This window comes from Centruroides vittatus, unplaced genomic scaffold (genome assembly GCF_030686945.1).
Source record: "Centruroides vittatus isolate TY-2023 unplaced genomic scaffold, ASM3068694v2 contig_817, whole genome shotgun sequence".
Lineage (NCBI taxonomy): Eukaryota > Metazoa > Arthropoda > Arachnida > Scorpiones > Buthidae > Centruroides > Centruroides vittatus.
In genome coordinates this window covers 2,994,679-3,010,447 of record NW_027122532.1, presented here as the reverse complement: position 1 = coordinate 3,010,447, position 15,769 = coordinate 2,994,679, and the positions used below count along the sequence as shown (strand labels likewise).

The following is a 15,769-nucleotide window of genomic DNA, read 5'->3' as shown; positions in this document are numbered from 1 at the left end:
ATTGCATGAGTTTTTAAAACTAAATGGATTGTATTAGTACAAAGTTTGAACTAAAAAGATAAGAGTTTCTGTACACTCAAACCTGTTTTTGTGCAGTCTTTTTTTGTGCAATTTTTTATTTTTGCGATTTGTTTTGTGGGATTTTTTGTGTGCGGTATATGAATTTCAATCAAATTGGTATACTGCACAAAACACATTGCACATATAAAAAATTGCACAAAAAAAGACCGCACAAAAACAGGTTTGAGTGTATTAAAAATTATACGTCACACAATTATTCCAAACAATTCATTTAATTAAAAAAATAGTGAACACTCAAAAGCTAAACTTACTGCTTTCAACATCCTTTTTTTTTATAAATTGATTATTATTGCTATGTACAGTTCATTATAATTTTGTAATTATTGAATTGATGCCAGCTTAGGCTATTTACATAAGTCAATCTTTTAATTTTTCATTTCAAGATTTTGAAAATATTGTATTTTTACATTAACTATAAAATGATGTCAGTTGAGTAGCAAACCCTTTTTTTTTTTTTTTAATGAGATTATTAGTAAAAATGAATTTATGCATTACTGTCTAGATTAAATCTGTATTATAGAGATTCATTCTCCTCATTTCATTAAAAATTACATTAATAAAAATAAATCTGTGCTTAATAATTAATCAATATTTTCAGTCACCGTATGGTTGAAATAGTTGAACTGTGGCAATCATTAGTAGAAGCAACAGAAAGAAAAGGATCAAAGTTATCAGAAGCTTCAGCACAACAACAATTTAACCGTGGAGTGGAAGATATTGAAATTTGGCTTTCTGAAATTGAAGGACAACTGTTGTCAGAAGAATATGGAAAAGTATGTTAGTGTTTTTGTATTAAATCTATTTTAATAGCATTACAAATTCATAATATTTATATTTAATTTTTAATGTATGTTCTAAAGGATCTTACAAGTGTCCAGAATCTAATAAAGAAGCAGACACTTCTAGAAGCAGATGTTGCATCACATCAGGTATCATATTAATGTAGAGTAATTATTATGCATTTCTACTTACTGTATTTACTCGCATATAAGATGAGGTTTTTATTCATTTTTCACTGCTTTAAAAACCTAGGTCATCCTATACGCACGAGCGAAACATTCTTTGCATTTTTGCAATAATTTTTCTGAAGCATGTATAGTGATACCTCTATTTTTGTCAATAATCTGTCTGAAAACAATCAGCAAAATCTGAAATCGACAAAATCCAAGGCAATTATTTCCATATGAATCAATGTAAATCTAATTAATTCATTCTAGACACTCCAAAATACATACCAGAAACACATTTTATAGAGAATTAATATAGCATTAAATACTAAAAGCAATAAGAAATTACCAGTAACATAAAAGACTAATTAGCATAAAGATAAAAGCATTAAGATTAAAGATAAGATAATTAGCATTAAGATGAAAGCAATGGAATTATTCGGCTAGACATGCAGGATAATGTCTTCGCTTGTAGAAGCTAGTTGGACATGAGCTCCTAGCCTATATTGCCCTGTGGTAAACTGTGACATAATTGTTATGTAATAGTAGTAGTATGTGTTTATGATGGTCATATCGAGGGGAATAATGCCTTCTGGGAAATCTGTTTAAGGGTAACTGGCACCTATTCAGGCGTTACAGACTTGGAGAAAACCCAGAAAACTTCATGTGGCTAGCTCACCCTGGCGAAGCACAAACCTGAAACCGAACTCCCATTGTTCAGGGAACGGAACCATTGGCCAATGGTGGGCTGTCATGGGGTAATGTTCACACAATGAGAAATAACGCCACACTGTGCTGGAAAATGCGTGGGTCGCCCTTTGTTTTTGCAAAATTAGCAGCGAGGTCACTTGAGCAGGCTGACAAAATCCGAGGCAATCGACGAAAACTGAGACAAATTTTTCACAAAAAAAAAAATCGACGATAACCGAAGTCAACGAAAACCAAGGTATTACTGTATATGCATTTTTTTTACCAGATGCTTCCCTCTGTTTAAAAACAAAAGTATTTTTATCTGGGTCATTTGAATTGTTCTTATGTATTATTGGGAGTAAAGCAATAGGAAAAGCATAGCTTTTGAATTGAATTCCAGATTGAAATTCCAAAATTATACGGAGCCAGATATAAGTTTTAATCCATTCCCATGTGAAAACAGATGATTATTTGGAAATCAGAATTCAGAGAAACTCATAAATGTAACCGATGGAGAGTTTATTTGACTGTCAAGTATTGACAAAAAAGGTTTCTCCGTTGTCCATCTATACATGAACAAATTATGTTGTCGATTTTACAAGATTTTTCCTTAAAGTTTAAAATGCCAGTAATTTTTGTGGGACAATGTGTGCATTTACGTGCATTTGATATTTTATTTGTGATTAAACAAAATAAAATTAGAATAGTATTAATAAATCTAATTTTCTTTATTTTGATCTTTAAAGTCACACCTTGTTCTATATGTGAGATCATTTTATACACGAGTAAATATGATATATATAATTTTTTCAATTCTCAAGCAGGTTGTTTTTGATTATTTAGAGCATGGAATTGAAATAAAAATTTTAATCATAAGAATATGGAATTGATTATAGTATTATTTTAATCCACAGTTTTCCTATTCTCTGAATCTAATTACATAAAGAAATTGTACTTACTACAACATATTTGTACATAGACAGCTATATCACCAGTATTTACAGGAATGATGTGTGTTCCTATACACATACTAGCATGCTTTTCTGATATCATGAATTACAAAAAGAAACAAAAAACCTGTGCAGATGGTCGATACAGAAAACAGCCAGTCTAATCATTCTTTAATAGGACTTTTGGCAAAATGAGGCTTTATTGGAGTAGTATTATACCTACTTTCTGCACTAGAAAATGTTACATCATGCATACTCTGTGTCATTGACATAGTTTATAATGCTGCTGCTGTTCTTGATGCAATGGGCAAAATGATAATCCATAGAATAGAATGCTTCAACCATAAACTTGTTTCTTGAGTCGTGAGCAAACCTGTTTGATATCACAACTGCAACAAGTGAGTTTAATATTTTAGATTTTAAAAGAAAGTTAGTTTATATTGGTTTAACTCCAGATAACTTATAGATTGACTTTTAACTTGCAGGCTTGTCAGCAACTAAATTTTTCTGTAGAAAATTTTCATTGAGTGATGAGCCTTATTTTGCATATTATTTTTAATGTATGAGTTTCTATCACGTCAAAAAATAGGGAAATTTCAATAGACATTGCATATTTTCATGATTACAGAGTTAGATTATTCCTAATTGTTCTAGATATTCTGCTTAATCCCTTAATGCAAGCTTTTCTTGAAAGAAACATGCAATAATTCAGTGCTTTGCTAGAAGCAGAACATGCCATAATGCACATTTTGCTTGACTGACACCATCCAAAAAAACAGCTGTTAAATATTTTATCTGTGAAATTGTTAATGGAACAAAATTTGTGTAGAGTATTTACATGTATGAGGCCAAACAAGAAAAGAGTTAATCAAAAACAATTTTACCTCTTTTTGCATCAGTACACAATGATTAAAGTTGATTGTTGAATTCATGTATATTACTTATACACATAAATATAATGCATGTCAATATACACAATAAGTCTGCTTACGTAAGCAGACTTACTGTTACAAGGTTTACAAGTTACAAGCTAGTTACAAAATTTATTCATATTAGAGCAAATATGAAAAATAACTGTTCTTCTATACAATTATGATTTTCTTGAGATTATTTTTCATTATCTGTGTTTATTTGAGCATGTACTGTACATTATGTAACATTGAATCTGGTGCTGCTCTAGTTAACTTGGAGCCCATGCATTTCTGCCAATATTATCAGTCTGAATTATCTTGGGTCTGCATTGAGAGGTTAAAGGAGGAGCAAACACTGTCAAACTTGTTTTATAGGCTAACTTTTTCAGCTAATAACATTGAAGCAGATATTTTAATATTGAAATTTATAAGAAAAACTGTACAGCATGAATTTTTAAACCTAAATTTTTAGATTTGAATCCTTCTTTAAATCATTTTATGTCTCTGAAATGCAAAGATTATTGTGCTGCCTAAAGAAAATATTGCCATATAACAAGCAGAAAATTTTAATACAGTAGATTTAGTTGATTAAGTCAGAGAAAAATTTTGTACTATAATGATGGTATTGTTATGAGAAGGATACTCATACTAACCCATGTATCCACATAAAAGCTTCTCATTCTGAATATCCCTATTATATTTTTTATAGATTAGTGTGATATTTCCTATTAATTTAATATAAATTGATGATAAAATATCAAATTAGCGAAAATTATTTAAGGAATATTAAAAATATTTTAGGATCGCATTGACGGAGTCGTTATTCAAGCCAACAAATTTGTCGAACATGGGCATTTTGATGCAGAATCAATTTCAGTTAAGCAACATGCTCTTGTCGAAAGATACAATGGTCTTCAACAACCAATGACTACACGCCATCAGAAACTTAATGATTCTCTTCGTGTGCAACAGTTATACAGAGATATAGAAGATGAAGAAGCCTGGATTAGAGAAAAGGAACCAATAGCTGCATCCACAAATAGAGGTACAGATAATTAGTTAGAAACCTTATTTTTATAAGCTTAAATAACTTAGCAGATTATTAATGCATTTACAGTCAAACCTCAGTTTTTGAACATAATTCATTCCTAAAAGTTGTTCTGAAACCTGAACAAATTTTCCCATAAATGATATAAAATGGATTAATTCATTCCTGACCTCCAAAATAAAGCCTTTTTTTTTTTTTTAACCTTTTTAGCTGTATTTCATGCTTTAAAATGTCTACAAATGCAATGTAATATTATAATGTACCAACTGAATAAAGTTATAAATAAAAAAGACAGTTTCATTCATCCTAACCTTTAAACATGAATTCTTGGATGCTATTTATATCATGTGAATGTCAATTAATGCAGTTTTTAGTAATTAATTTGATTTAAATTCTACTGCAGCACATACCTAATAAATGGAAGTAGTATTTTTTCCTCGTGCACAAAAAAATCTAATTTAAATAGCGTCATCATTAATGATTTGTTTCATGATGTCTAATGACGCAAGGAAGTCTTTTCCCCATTAACTTCTGAATCAGTAGTTCTGTTGTTGATTGGTCAGGTTGTTGACTTTCTTTAATGTAGGAAGTACAGGGAGTTGACTGTCTGTGTGTCTAATCTGCAGCCAGCACTTGCCATTTAGCTTTTTTGGCAATGGAGTTGTCATATGGCAACTGGTACAATTATGAGTTTGAAATTCTGTTCATGAACAAATTTGTTCAAAAAGTGAGCCATTCAAAGCCCAAGGTTTGACTTTATTAATTTTTTATTTATAAGTTACTTGAAATTGATAATGAGAATATTATATTTTAATTAAACTAATGTCATTTAAAAATTTATATTATTGTTTTTCTGTTTCATTGTCCATTTTTGAAAGTAAGAAAGGGTTAAATATAAAATGCTTTTATTGTATAATGTCTAATAAAGTATTTTAGTATATGTCAAATATATTATTATTTAACAGGACGTGACTTGATTGGTGTTCAGAATTTGATTAAGAAACATCAGGCAATGTTAGCTGAAATTAACAATCATGAAAATCGTGTCAGAGCTGTATGTCAAAGTGGAGAAGACATGATAGCTGAAGGTCAGTTAAATTATATTTTGTAGATTTACTGGTAATAAAATAATTTTATGTTAATTAAAATACTTTATGGTATTTCTTAAAGGTCATTTTGCTGCAGATGAAATTCATAAGAGAGTTCAGGGCTTAAATGATAAGTGGCAACAGTTGAAGGTAAATCACAATGACAGTAATTAATTTGGATTATTTTGTTTAAATATTTAAGGTAACGTGTAATTAAATTAAATGTTGATGATGAATATTAATTCCACTTATAATTTTTATGGTTATAGCTAGTTTTATACAGATATAAATAATGAATTGTGTTTAGAAACTAGCTGATATCTAAAATTTGCCTCAAAATTTACTATATTTTCATTTAGCATCATTATTTTTTAAATCCTAGATTAATTATATTGTTAGGTTAAATGTGATAGACTTAATTGGAATAAAACTATTTCATAATTAGAAATTATGGTTAATGTTACCTTAGGATCCAAAATGGCGGCCAGGGAAATTTTTCCCTACGTAGGAGACTGCGACGGGGAAAAAATTTTTCCCTCCATTCAAGATGGCAGCGGTTCCGGCCGCCATCTTGAATTTCTCTGCAGACTCCATGGATTTTTCACCAAAATAAACAAAAAACAACAAAAAGAGGAGTTTTTTTACTCACTTTTCGATTGTTCGATATTCTGAGTATGATCTCCTGTTTGGGGGCCGACGAAATTTTTCGAATCGTTGACAGTTCTATGTTCGACCATTACTCCTTCTATGTCGTCAATATGCATATATCCTTTCCATTCGTCCGTTATTATCGTACTGCCGGAATTCACGTATTTATAAACGATCCAATTCACAGTGTTTTCTGATCTGTCATTCACCTGACATATGAAGCAATTCTTATCTTCATCGCAATGAATGCAAACGGACTTGGTCGGCTGTATGCCTAATTTTACAGCAAAATTCGATGCGTTATCGATACGGGTAGGCAAACCTAGCTCCGAAAAGTCGTCTTCCATCAACTTGTAGAAATCACGGGAAGTGCATCTCGACCAAAATTCGTCGTTGCAACTCAAATCGGCAAAACTAGTCATTATCGAACAATTGGCAATAAACTAAACGAGGGGAGGTAAGGATAGGGAAAAAACACGCTTTTTCCTTAATTTCTGATTACTTGGTTCTCTAACTTTTAGGATTAAATTGTTATAAAAGAAATAACAGTACTTATTAATACTGGAGGATATAATAATAATAAATATTCAACGATAGCAATTTGTATGCGAATGAAATATCGTTACGAAAAACAAACACAGCAATTAATCCAATACGCAATTCGTCGCAACACAGCAGTAAACGATTCCAACTGGAAACTAGTCGATTTGCATAAAATTGCCCAGAAATGAACAGAAATCACGTCACAGATCATGCATTTGCATATTCGTTCATAACACACCTACGAATTTCCCGCCGATTTTACTCTTGCACGACGTCACGAAAAGGCTCCCTCTACCATCGCAAATTTACACACTACCGTCTCTGTTTCGAGGTTACAGGATACTCGGCAACATCGAACGCAGGGTAGAAACCGAACAGGGAAAAATTTCCCACGTCATCAACGTCGCGACTCTAGGGAAAATTTTTTTCCCCGTCGCAGTCTCCGAAGTAGGGAAAAATTTCCCTGGCCGCCATTTTGGATCCTGAGGTAACATTAACCGAAATTATTAACACTCTGTACTGAAATTTTGCATGAATTATACTTACTTAATATAAATTCATGAAATATTTTGTAGCAGTTGGACACAACTATGCAATTTCCCATAATATAAACAGTTCATAAACATAGATCTGTCCATTGTAATTATATATCTGTGGGAACCCCGGGAGGGGGAAGACGAAGTCATACCCCCTTTTTGTCGGCGAACAGGTCGGCAAGACCCACCCCACTGTCAAGGATGGCTAAATTTATAGCGATATCCCATTTTATCGGGATCGGTAATTTAATTGTCAGGTCGAGTGGAGGAGTGTGTGTGGGTCGTCGATAAAGAAAGGCAATATCCGTATAACAGGACAACACAGATAATGGTTTATTGGAACATAGGAACTACTACAGAAACGCTACGCATCCCGTCCCTAATCGCGGGAGAGAGAGAGCTCACAATTGTTAGGGGATTCATACCTCTCGGTTATTGATTTTGATCGAGAATATTCTTCTACTCGGATGTCTTTCCTGGCGGTGGTGACAGGTGGGCGGCAGGATTGGCTTGTCGGCGGAGGCTTCGGCATCTCGACTTGGCCTTCGAGTCGGATACGGTGTCGCCGGGCAGTTCGTCTTCTTCGGACGTCAGCTACCCCGTTCTTAGAGATCTCCCCCCTATTTATACTCTAAGTCCCTTCCGCCACGATCACCAATCGCGATAGAGGATGATGACTTGAATTCCGTGACTCAGGTCGGATCCTGAGAAGGAGGGAAGTGAGTTTGCCGGCGGAAGACTGCACATCCTTTGAATCTTGATCGCTATCTCCCGAGGGGTTTGAACAATAAAATTTTAAAATCGGACCGGCCGGTTTTTGCCGGTCGTCACATATCAAAAAACCAGTTAAATACAGAAAAATGACTATTTATATCAAAATAACAAAAAAAAAACATGAAAAATATAAGAATGAAATAAAATAAGTAAGCTGATTATAATTAATGTTTGTAGATAATTAAATATCTGGATCATTTCAAATAAACCCAATGATCCAAAAGTTAATTGATTAAGAGATATTTTAAGATTATTTTAAAAACAGTAGCATGTTATTGTTTGTGATTATTGATAATCAAATTAACATGCAGTTGTTAGACTGGTTCTAAACATTCTTATAAAATCATAGTTAACTGATGTTTGGACCATCTTCTATAATAAATAGAGAACATTCTTCATTTCATGGTCCATGGCAAGTCATATTCTTAAGTTAGGTTTGAGTGGCCCAAACAGATAATAGTCCAAAAGTCTATGGTCCTAACAATATAGAGGATGCTCTGTCTCAAATACAATTCTTGAAAGATTTGATTGATGGAGCCAGCAGTATGAGAACGCCTTTCAACAGTAATTCTCAGCATTTTCTTTAAGTCGAAGGTTTTAATTTGTCATACACTTTTATAAAAAAAATAATAATTTAATTATTTATGTAATTAATCAAAAAATTAAGGAATTATTACAATATATTTTACATAATTTACAATTTTAATTTAATAATTTCCAGTTTTAAACTGAAAATTGTTTAATTTAAAATCTAAATATCTTTCCATGAATGGAACAAATTGATAAAATTACATGAAAATATGAAAATGGCACATTTTAAAATTAAATTTAAGCTGCTCATTCTGTTAATAAGGTTATATTAAGTTTTTGTTTATTCTGTTTAATATTAGGATAAAGCTTTACAAAGAAAACAAGATTTAGAAGATTCTCTTCAAGCACATCAGTATTTTGCTGATGCCAATGAGGCTGAATCATGGATGAAAGAAAAGGAACCTATTGTTGGTAGTCAAGATTATGGTAAAGATGAAGATTCTGCTGAAGTAAGAATTTTTTTAATGTTAATGTTAAAAGAAATTGTTACCATTTAAATTGCTTTGAAGTTAGAAAGCAAAAATAATGACTTGTTCAACAGTCAGAACTTAACTGTTCAGAATTGGTTTATTTTTTAGTCATTAACAACTTATATACATTTTATTTTATATAACTACTAGTTGTGGTAGCTAGCTTCTTTCAGGAAAATAATATATTAAGTAAAATTAATGTAACCCAAAATCATAATACGCATGGGTTTGGCTCATTTGAACAAATTTGTGACATATCAGCAACCTTCATTTGACATGACATGACTATAGCAGAGAAATGTGAGAATTCAGTTTTGGATTTTTTACTCAAAATCACAATGATAAACTAATCTGTGATAAAACCGAAGTCCAAAGTTATCAAAGACCGTCCTGAATATATGTACAAAGTTTTGTAGAAATTGATTCAGCCATTCTCACAAGATATTTGAACATATAAACATGAATTCAATTTTATGTATATAGATTAAGTATTATCAGTTAATGTGAATAATTTTTCCAAAGAATAGGCCTACTAGGTTAAATTTGCAAACATTAAATATTTTGTCACATGTTATGATGATTAATTGTTTAAAAATAAAAAAAAAGTAATTTTTACGTAGAAAATAGACTAATGTATTACTCTAATACAGAAATTTAAAAGTTATTGATATGTTCTTATTAATCTAGAGAGAAATTTATCAAGAAACATTTAAAATTTATATTATTGTGATATGAAATGGTGCATAGAAAATTTAAAATTGAAAAGCAAAACATTTAACAATTAGGCAACTAATTACTATTAATAAATTTTGTATTTATTTTTGTGTAAACAATATTAAATTGTTTTTTAATTTGTGATGGCAAATGTGCTTTTCAGGCTATAGATATGTAAAAATATAGTTTATTATATAAAAATTTTGTTTTCTTTTAGGCTTTATTAAAGAAACACGAAGCATTAATGGCCGATCTTGAAGCCTTTGGTAATACTATTCGCAGTTTACGTGATCAAGCTCAGTCATGCAGGGTTGGTTATCATGGCATTTATAATTTGTTAAGTAAAAATCTTAAATTATATTACTGAGTGTTGTTAATTTTTACAGCAACAAGAAGCTCCAGTAATTGATCATGCAGGTAAAGAATTTGTTATGGCTCTGTATGATTACACTGAAACCAGTCCACGAGAAGTATCCATGAAGAAAGGTGACGTTTTGACTCTCCTTAATAGCAATAACAAAGTAAGTGGAAATAACTATTAAAATAAAATAGAATATATTTTTATACATAACTGTTTTAAAATTAAAAACAAATTTTTTTACGTAATTAAGTATCTGTGCTTTTTGTATGTGCAAATATTCATAGTAGACACAATGTAATTAAGAATTAGATTTGTGATTCAAGAACATTTAAGAACATTTGGCTTATAACAGTGATTTAAATGTTGATTCTTAGACATCTAAAGGCATTTTACATAATTATTTTTTAATAATTAACATATATAGAAAGAGTGTTATTTCTGCATAAACTTAAAAATTGAACTAATTTTCATTGTTTTTGTCCATTTGAAATTTAGTTTTAGATAAGATGTTTTACTGAGAAATTAATTTGAACAATACTTTAACAACAGATTAATAGTTAGTGTGAGTTTTATTGCTTTATCAAACATTCCAATTAAGCATGAACTTCATCAAATTTCAAAAGTACATTAAAATTTGTAATTATAAAATATTACTGGGCAAAATGTTATTAAATGAACCAGATATATAACAACACTGTCTCATCAAGTATACAAAAACTTATATTATATACAAAGTGATATTTCGAATTTGTTTTGTTAATTTAAATTTAAATATTTCAGGATTGGTGGAAAGTAGAAGTAAATGACCGCCAGGGATTTGTTCCAGCTGCATATGTGAAGAAAATCGAAGCTGGTCTTTCTGCCAGTCAGCAACATCTTGCTGATACAAACAGTATATCTGCTCGTCAAGCTCAGATTGAAGCACAGTATGAAAATCTTCTTGCACTTGGAGGCGAAAGACGTAACAAATTGGAAGAATCTTGTAAAGCTTATCAACTCGTTCGAGAAGCTGCTGAATTAACACAATGGGTTAAAGATAAGGTTAATAAAATTTATATTGTTATGCTTACTTATTTAAAAAATTATTCTCAAATATCAAAACAAAGTTTAAAAACTTAATTATTTGGTCCTAAATTCAAATTAATATATTTATTTTATATAACGTTTTAAAGTTTGTAAACAATATAAATTTCTTTACCATAAATTATCAAAAAATTTATATTATTTACAAGTTTGTCTATCTTTTATATACTGTAACCATGGTCATTTGCTGAAATGTTACCAAGTGGGGCAAAGGGATATACTACTATGACTCCAGAATTCTAAGAAGACAAATTATAGTGTACCAATTCCCTGTTATTGTCTTCTGTTGTTCAAGCTTAATTGCTTTCAGTGGTCCAGTGCTATGAAAAAAACAGCAAACATATACTTTTTTATTGCTCCCTGCCTTTTCATAGTTGTCAGAATTGGATCATCTTTATGGATCTATACACAGTTTTCTTGATGTGTGGGACAGTCATAAAATAGTATCACCAGTGACAATCTTGAAAATAATCTCTCCACCTTGGTTCAACATTTTAAGAGTTTATTTAGAGATTCTGACATACTGGCTTTTGAAAATCTGTAATTGATGAGGAGATACCACTGAGACATTACTTATTTTAACTGTAACTTCTTACATAGAATGTTTGTAACTGCAGAGGCTCCAGTCTATAGTTTCTCATGTATCATTTCATAGGTACTGTACATACATCTTTGGTCTTCTGCAATCATACATTGGACAACAGTTATATTTTCAGGAGTCACTGCTGTTTGTGGTCATCCTTCACATGGTTCATCATGAAGGGAAGTATGACCCCTCTGAAATTCTTTGTATCATCTGAACACCAGTAGCAAAGGTTGGGTCATTACCCCAAAAGCCAATTTCAATTGTTCATAATAGTCTTTGTCATTCAATTTAACATAAAAATCATAGTAAATCATTGCACAAAGTACTTCTCTAGAAAGCTCAATTGTCACTATTAAAAACATGGCCTGTTGCTTCCAGATTAAGGGAGATTGATGAAATTTGTTTATGCATAATGTGTCATATGAAGTTTGTTATTAAAAACAATGCACTTTAATTCATTGGGGATGATTTTCTTGTATTGCAAAACTTTCAGAGTAACTCTTGTATCATAATTATTACTTAAATCAGTCTAACTGAGCTTATAGCAAATAATTTACAATATTACTGAGTAAGGCAGGGAATAGAATTTTCCATCACTGCATGGGAAACTAATTATAATGTTTCAGCTTCCAAACCTCCTTGCCTCGATTAGGTCAGATTCAGTGAGAGCAAATGACCTGTTTGTCCCCCGTGGCTGTAATCATGAAATTTTTTCTTGTGATATAAAACTCATGAATTTTGGATATGAACTGCTAAAAGTAATATAAACAAATAATAATGAAGATGCTAATAATGAAATTACTGATATTTTAGAGCATAATAATACATTTTTTTTTTTATTTATAGGAACAAATAGCTGAAGTTCAAGAAGTTGGAGAAGACTTGGAACAAGTTGAAGTTATGCAGAAGAAGTTTGATGATTTTATGGCTGATTTGAAAACAAATGAAGTGAGACTTGCTGAAATGAATGAAATTGCTACTCAAGTTATGAGCCTTGGACAAACTGAAGCTGCTATTAAAATTCAGACTCAAATTGAAGTAATGATTCTTTTATTTTTTACTCATCTATTATCAGTTCTCATCATTAATTAAAATTTACTTTTTTTTTTATGACTTATGGACTTTATAAACTGCATGACCTTTTTTTGTATATTATTATTATTATAAGTTTTTGAATTTAATATTCATAGTTGTTCGAAAATTCTCAATATAATTTAATAATTTACTTACGTCAGTCAATAACTTTAATTCAAAAGATAAAAAGGTAAAAATTTAATTATAATGAAAACAGAATGATCATCATGTAGTTTAAGATTTTAATACTTATTAAATGTTAAATTAATTTTTGCAAAACAAACAATAAAGTTCTGATTTATACAGTCAACAAGCCAGATTGTAATATTAATTCAAATACATAATTGCTAGATTTATTGGGTTATGTCTAAGCCAAAATTAGATCAATTTAACTAAGTAATTTGGCCCAAAGGTAGGCAGTTGGGCTACTGTCTTGCATTAATATCAATAATTAAAGATTCCAGAATTTTTAAATTATTTAATGTAAGAAAAAATGGTAGCTTAATCATCATTTTTAAGACATCATATTTAGTTAAATTAATTTAATATTAGCCTAAATGTGACCAAATAAATCAAGTAATTAGGTGTTTCAATTAAAATTTGATTTATCAAATTACATTACTTATTCTGGAGTTTCTACAGTATATTTTTCAAATGGCATGACAATTAGGCTTGAGTTTCATAAAAATTATGTAATGTAAATAATCATAAAATGATTCAAAAACTTAAGAATAATATTATTTTTATAGTTTGACTTATATTGTAAATAAGTAAATCTATTGTAAGCTATATAAAAGATAATTATACAAAGAAATATTCTATAATTTTGAGATAATTTTAAGAATTTGATGATAATGAAATAGATTTATCCATTGTTGGTTTCAGAAAATTAACATGGAAACTTTATATAAAATTTTAATATAATATTTTACTTTTTCAGGATTTAAATAGCAGATGGAAACAACTTGAACAAGTAACTACCGAAAGAGCAACTCAGCTAGGTTCCGCACATGAAGTGCAGCGATTCCATCGTGACGTTGATGAAACAAAGGATTGGATTCAAGAAAAGGATGAAGCATTAAATACCGAAGATTACGGTCAAGATTTAAGAAGTGTACAGACACTTCAACGAAAACATGAAGGTCTAGAACGTGATTTAGCTGCTTTGGGAGACAGAGTAAGTTATGTTTTAGTTACATATGTATTATCTTATAATCTTGCCTCATCAATTTACTGTAAGCTTCATAGCACTATAAAGCTCAGAATGAAGCTCAGAGCTTGTTAACAACATTATGTAGCTCTCCATCCATTTCTCTTGAATTGTGCCCATCTCCATAATGTTGAAGGATTCTTGGAATTCTTCAACAGCATTTTCCTTCCTTTATTTTCCTTTCAACCAATGTCTTGCAAGTTTCAATGGGATATTATTCAGTCTTGGATATTTATCACTACATTTTTATAATAATTATCCTTTTTGTTTCCTCATTGTTCACTGGTTGAACAAAGTCTTTGTTTTCTTGAATATTCTTTTTATCAATGCATATGTAGGAACTTCCAACTGAAGTAAACTAAATATATTTTAGTTTTACTTCAGTTGGTCAGAAATACATTTTCCTTTGTCAGGACTTCATTATCTTGATGCCGTCATATCTTTTCTAACCTACTAATTTCTTCTTTTTTCCTTTTTTTGCTTCCAATTCTTCATTATCATCATCATACATCTATTTTGTCACCTTACTGTTTCCTTGGCTTTTTCTAAAGTCTAAATTTGTGGTATGAGTTTTATGAATTTCTTGATATCTTCCATTTGTTGAGGAGTGTTGTTTGTTTTTCAGTGCTGTATGTATTCTATTTCTATATTAATTAAATTATCAACAACCGTGGGGCAGATAATAGCATGTCAATAAGTGTTTTCTTTTTGTGTCTTCTAAAGCTGCTAACAATTTCTCCAGTGATTATTGTCATAGTTATTCACTTTATTTCACTTTCCTCCTCTTTTTCTTTAAATTGCCAGGCTGGTAATCTCCTGAAGTTAGTCTCTTTGTGAAGGGTCTATTTTTTAGATACACTGACAGTATTAAGCTGGAAAACTCTAATGATACTGTTTAGAGAAAATTTTAATAACTTCTTTTCCAAAATGAATGGCCATAATTTTAGATTTTAATATTATTTGTAATGTTTATTAAAATCTGGATTCATTTTGCTTTTCATTTCCATAATTTAAAGTTATGCTATATATCAGTGATAAGCAATGTTTTCTGAACTTGATAGGCTTATGACATGATGCATGCAAATTTTTTTACATTATACTACCAGTCACATTGTTTTAAAATAATATTGTACATGCTAATGATATAAAATATACTTTTACCTCATATTTTTATTGGTCAAGTTTAGTTTGAATATAAATTTATCATAAGTATTATCTTAATTAGGGTTTCATAATGGCACTAGGCAGAAAACAGGAAAATGAAATTGTTGCCAAAGCCCGAGGCCTCATATTAGATCCTTATGAACTGTGGATTGCTTATTTAAACAATTGTCAAAACAATTGACTTCAATTTTGAATTTTTTCAATACTTTTTTTAATCCTTCCATAAAAATAATATATGAGTTTTTTAGTTCCATATTTTAATTTTACTATATAGTGGCTTTAAATGGTGTAAGAAAATTT

At 30.3% G+C, this 15,769-nt stretch overlaps 1 protein-coding gene across 1 annotated transcript in view; it reads left to right on the top strand.

Moving 5' to 3' along the window:
* The window catches only part of LOC136982276 (spectrin alpha chain-like), a 90,688-nt gene that overhangs the window by 44,162 nt on the left and 30,757 nt on the right, over positions 1 to 15,769 (top strand). The window contains 11 exon segments of the mRNA XM_067278753.1: positions 680 to 854; positions 942 to 1,010; positions 4,381 to 4,624; positions 5,593 to 5,715; positions 5,798 to 5,865; positions 9,107 to 9,256; positions 10,209 to 10,301; positions 10,378 to 10,512; positions 11,133 to 11,393; positions 12,868 to 13,059; positions 14,036 to 14,272. Coding sequence (XP_067134854.1) covers positions 680 to 854; positions 942 to 1,010; positions 4,381 to 4,624; positions 5,593 to 5,715; positions 5,798 to 5,865; positions 9,107 to 9,256; positions 10,209 to 10,301; positions 10,378 to 10,512; positions 11,133 to 11,393; positions 12,868 to 13,059; positions 14,036 to 14,272 — 1,747 coding nt within the window.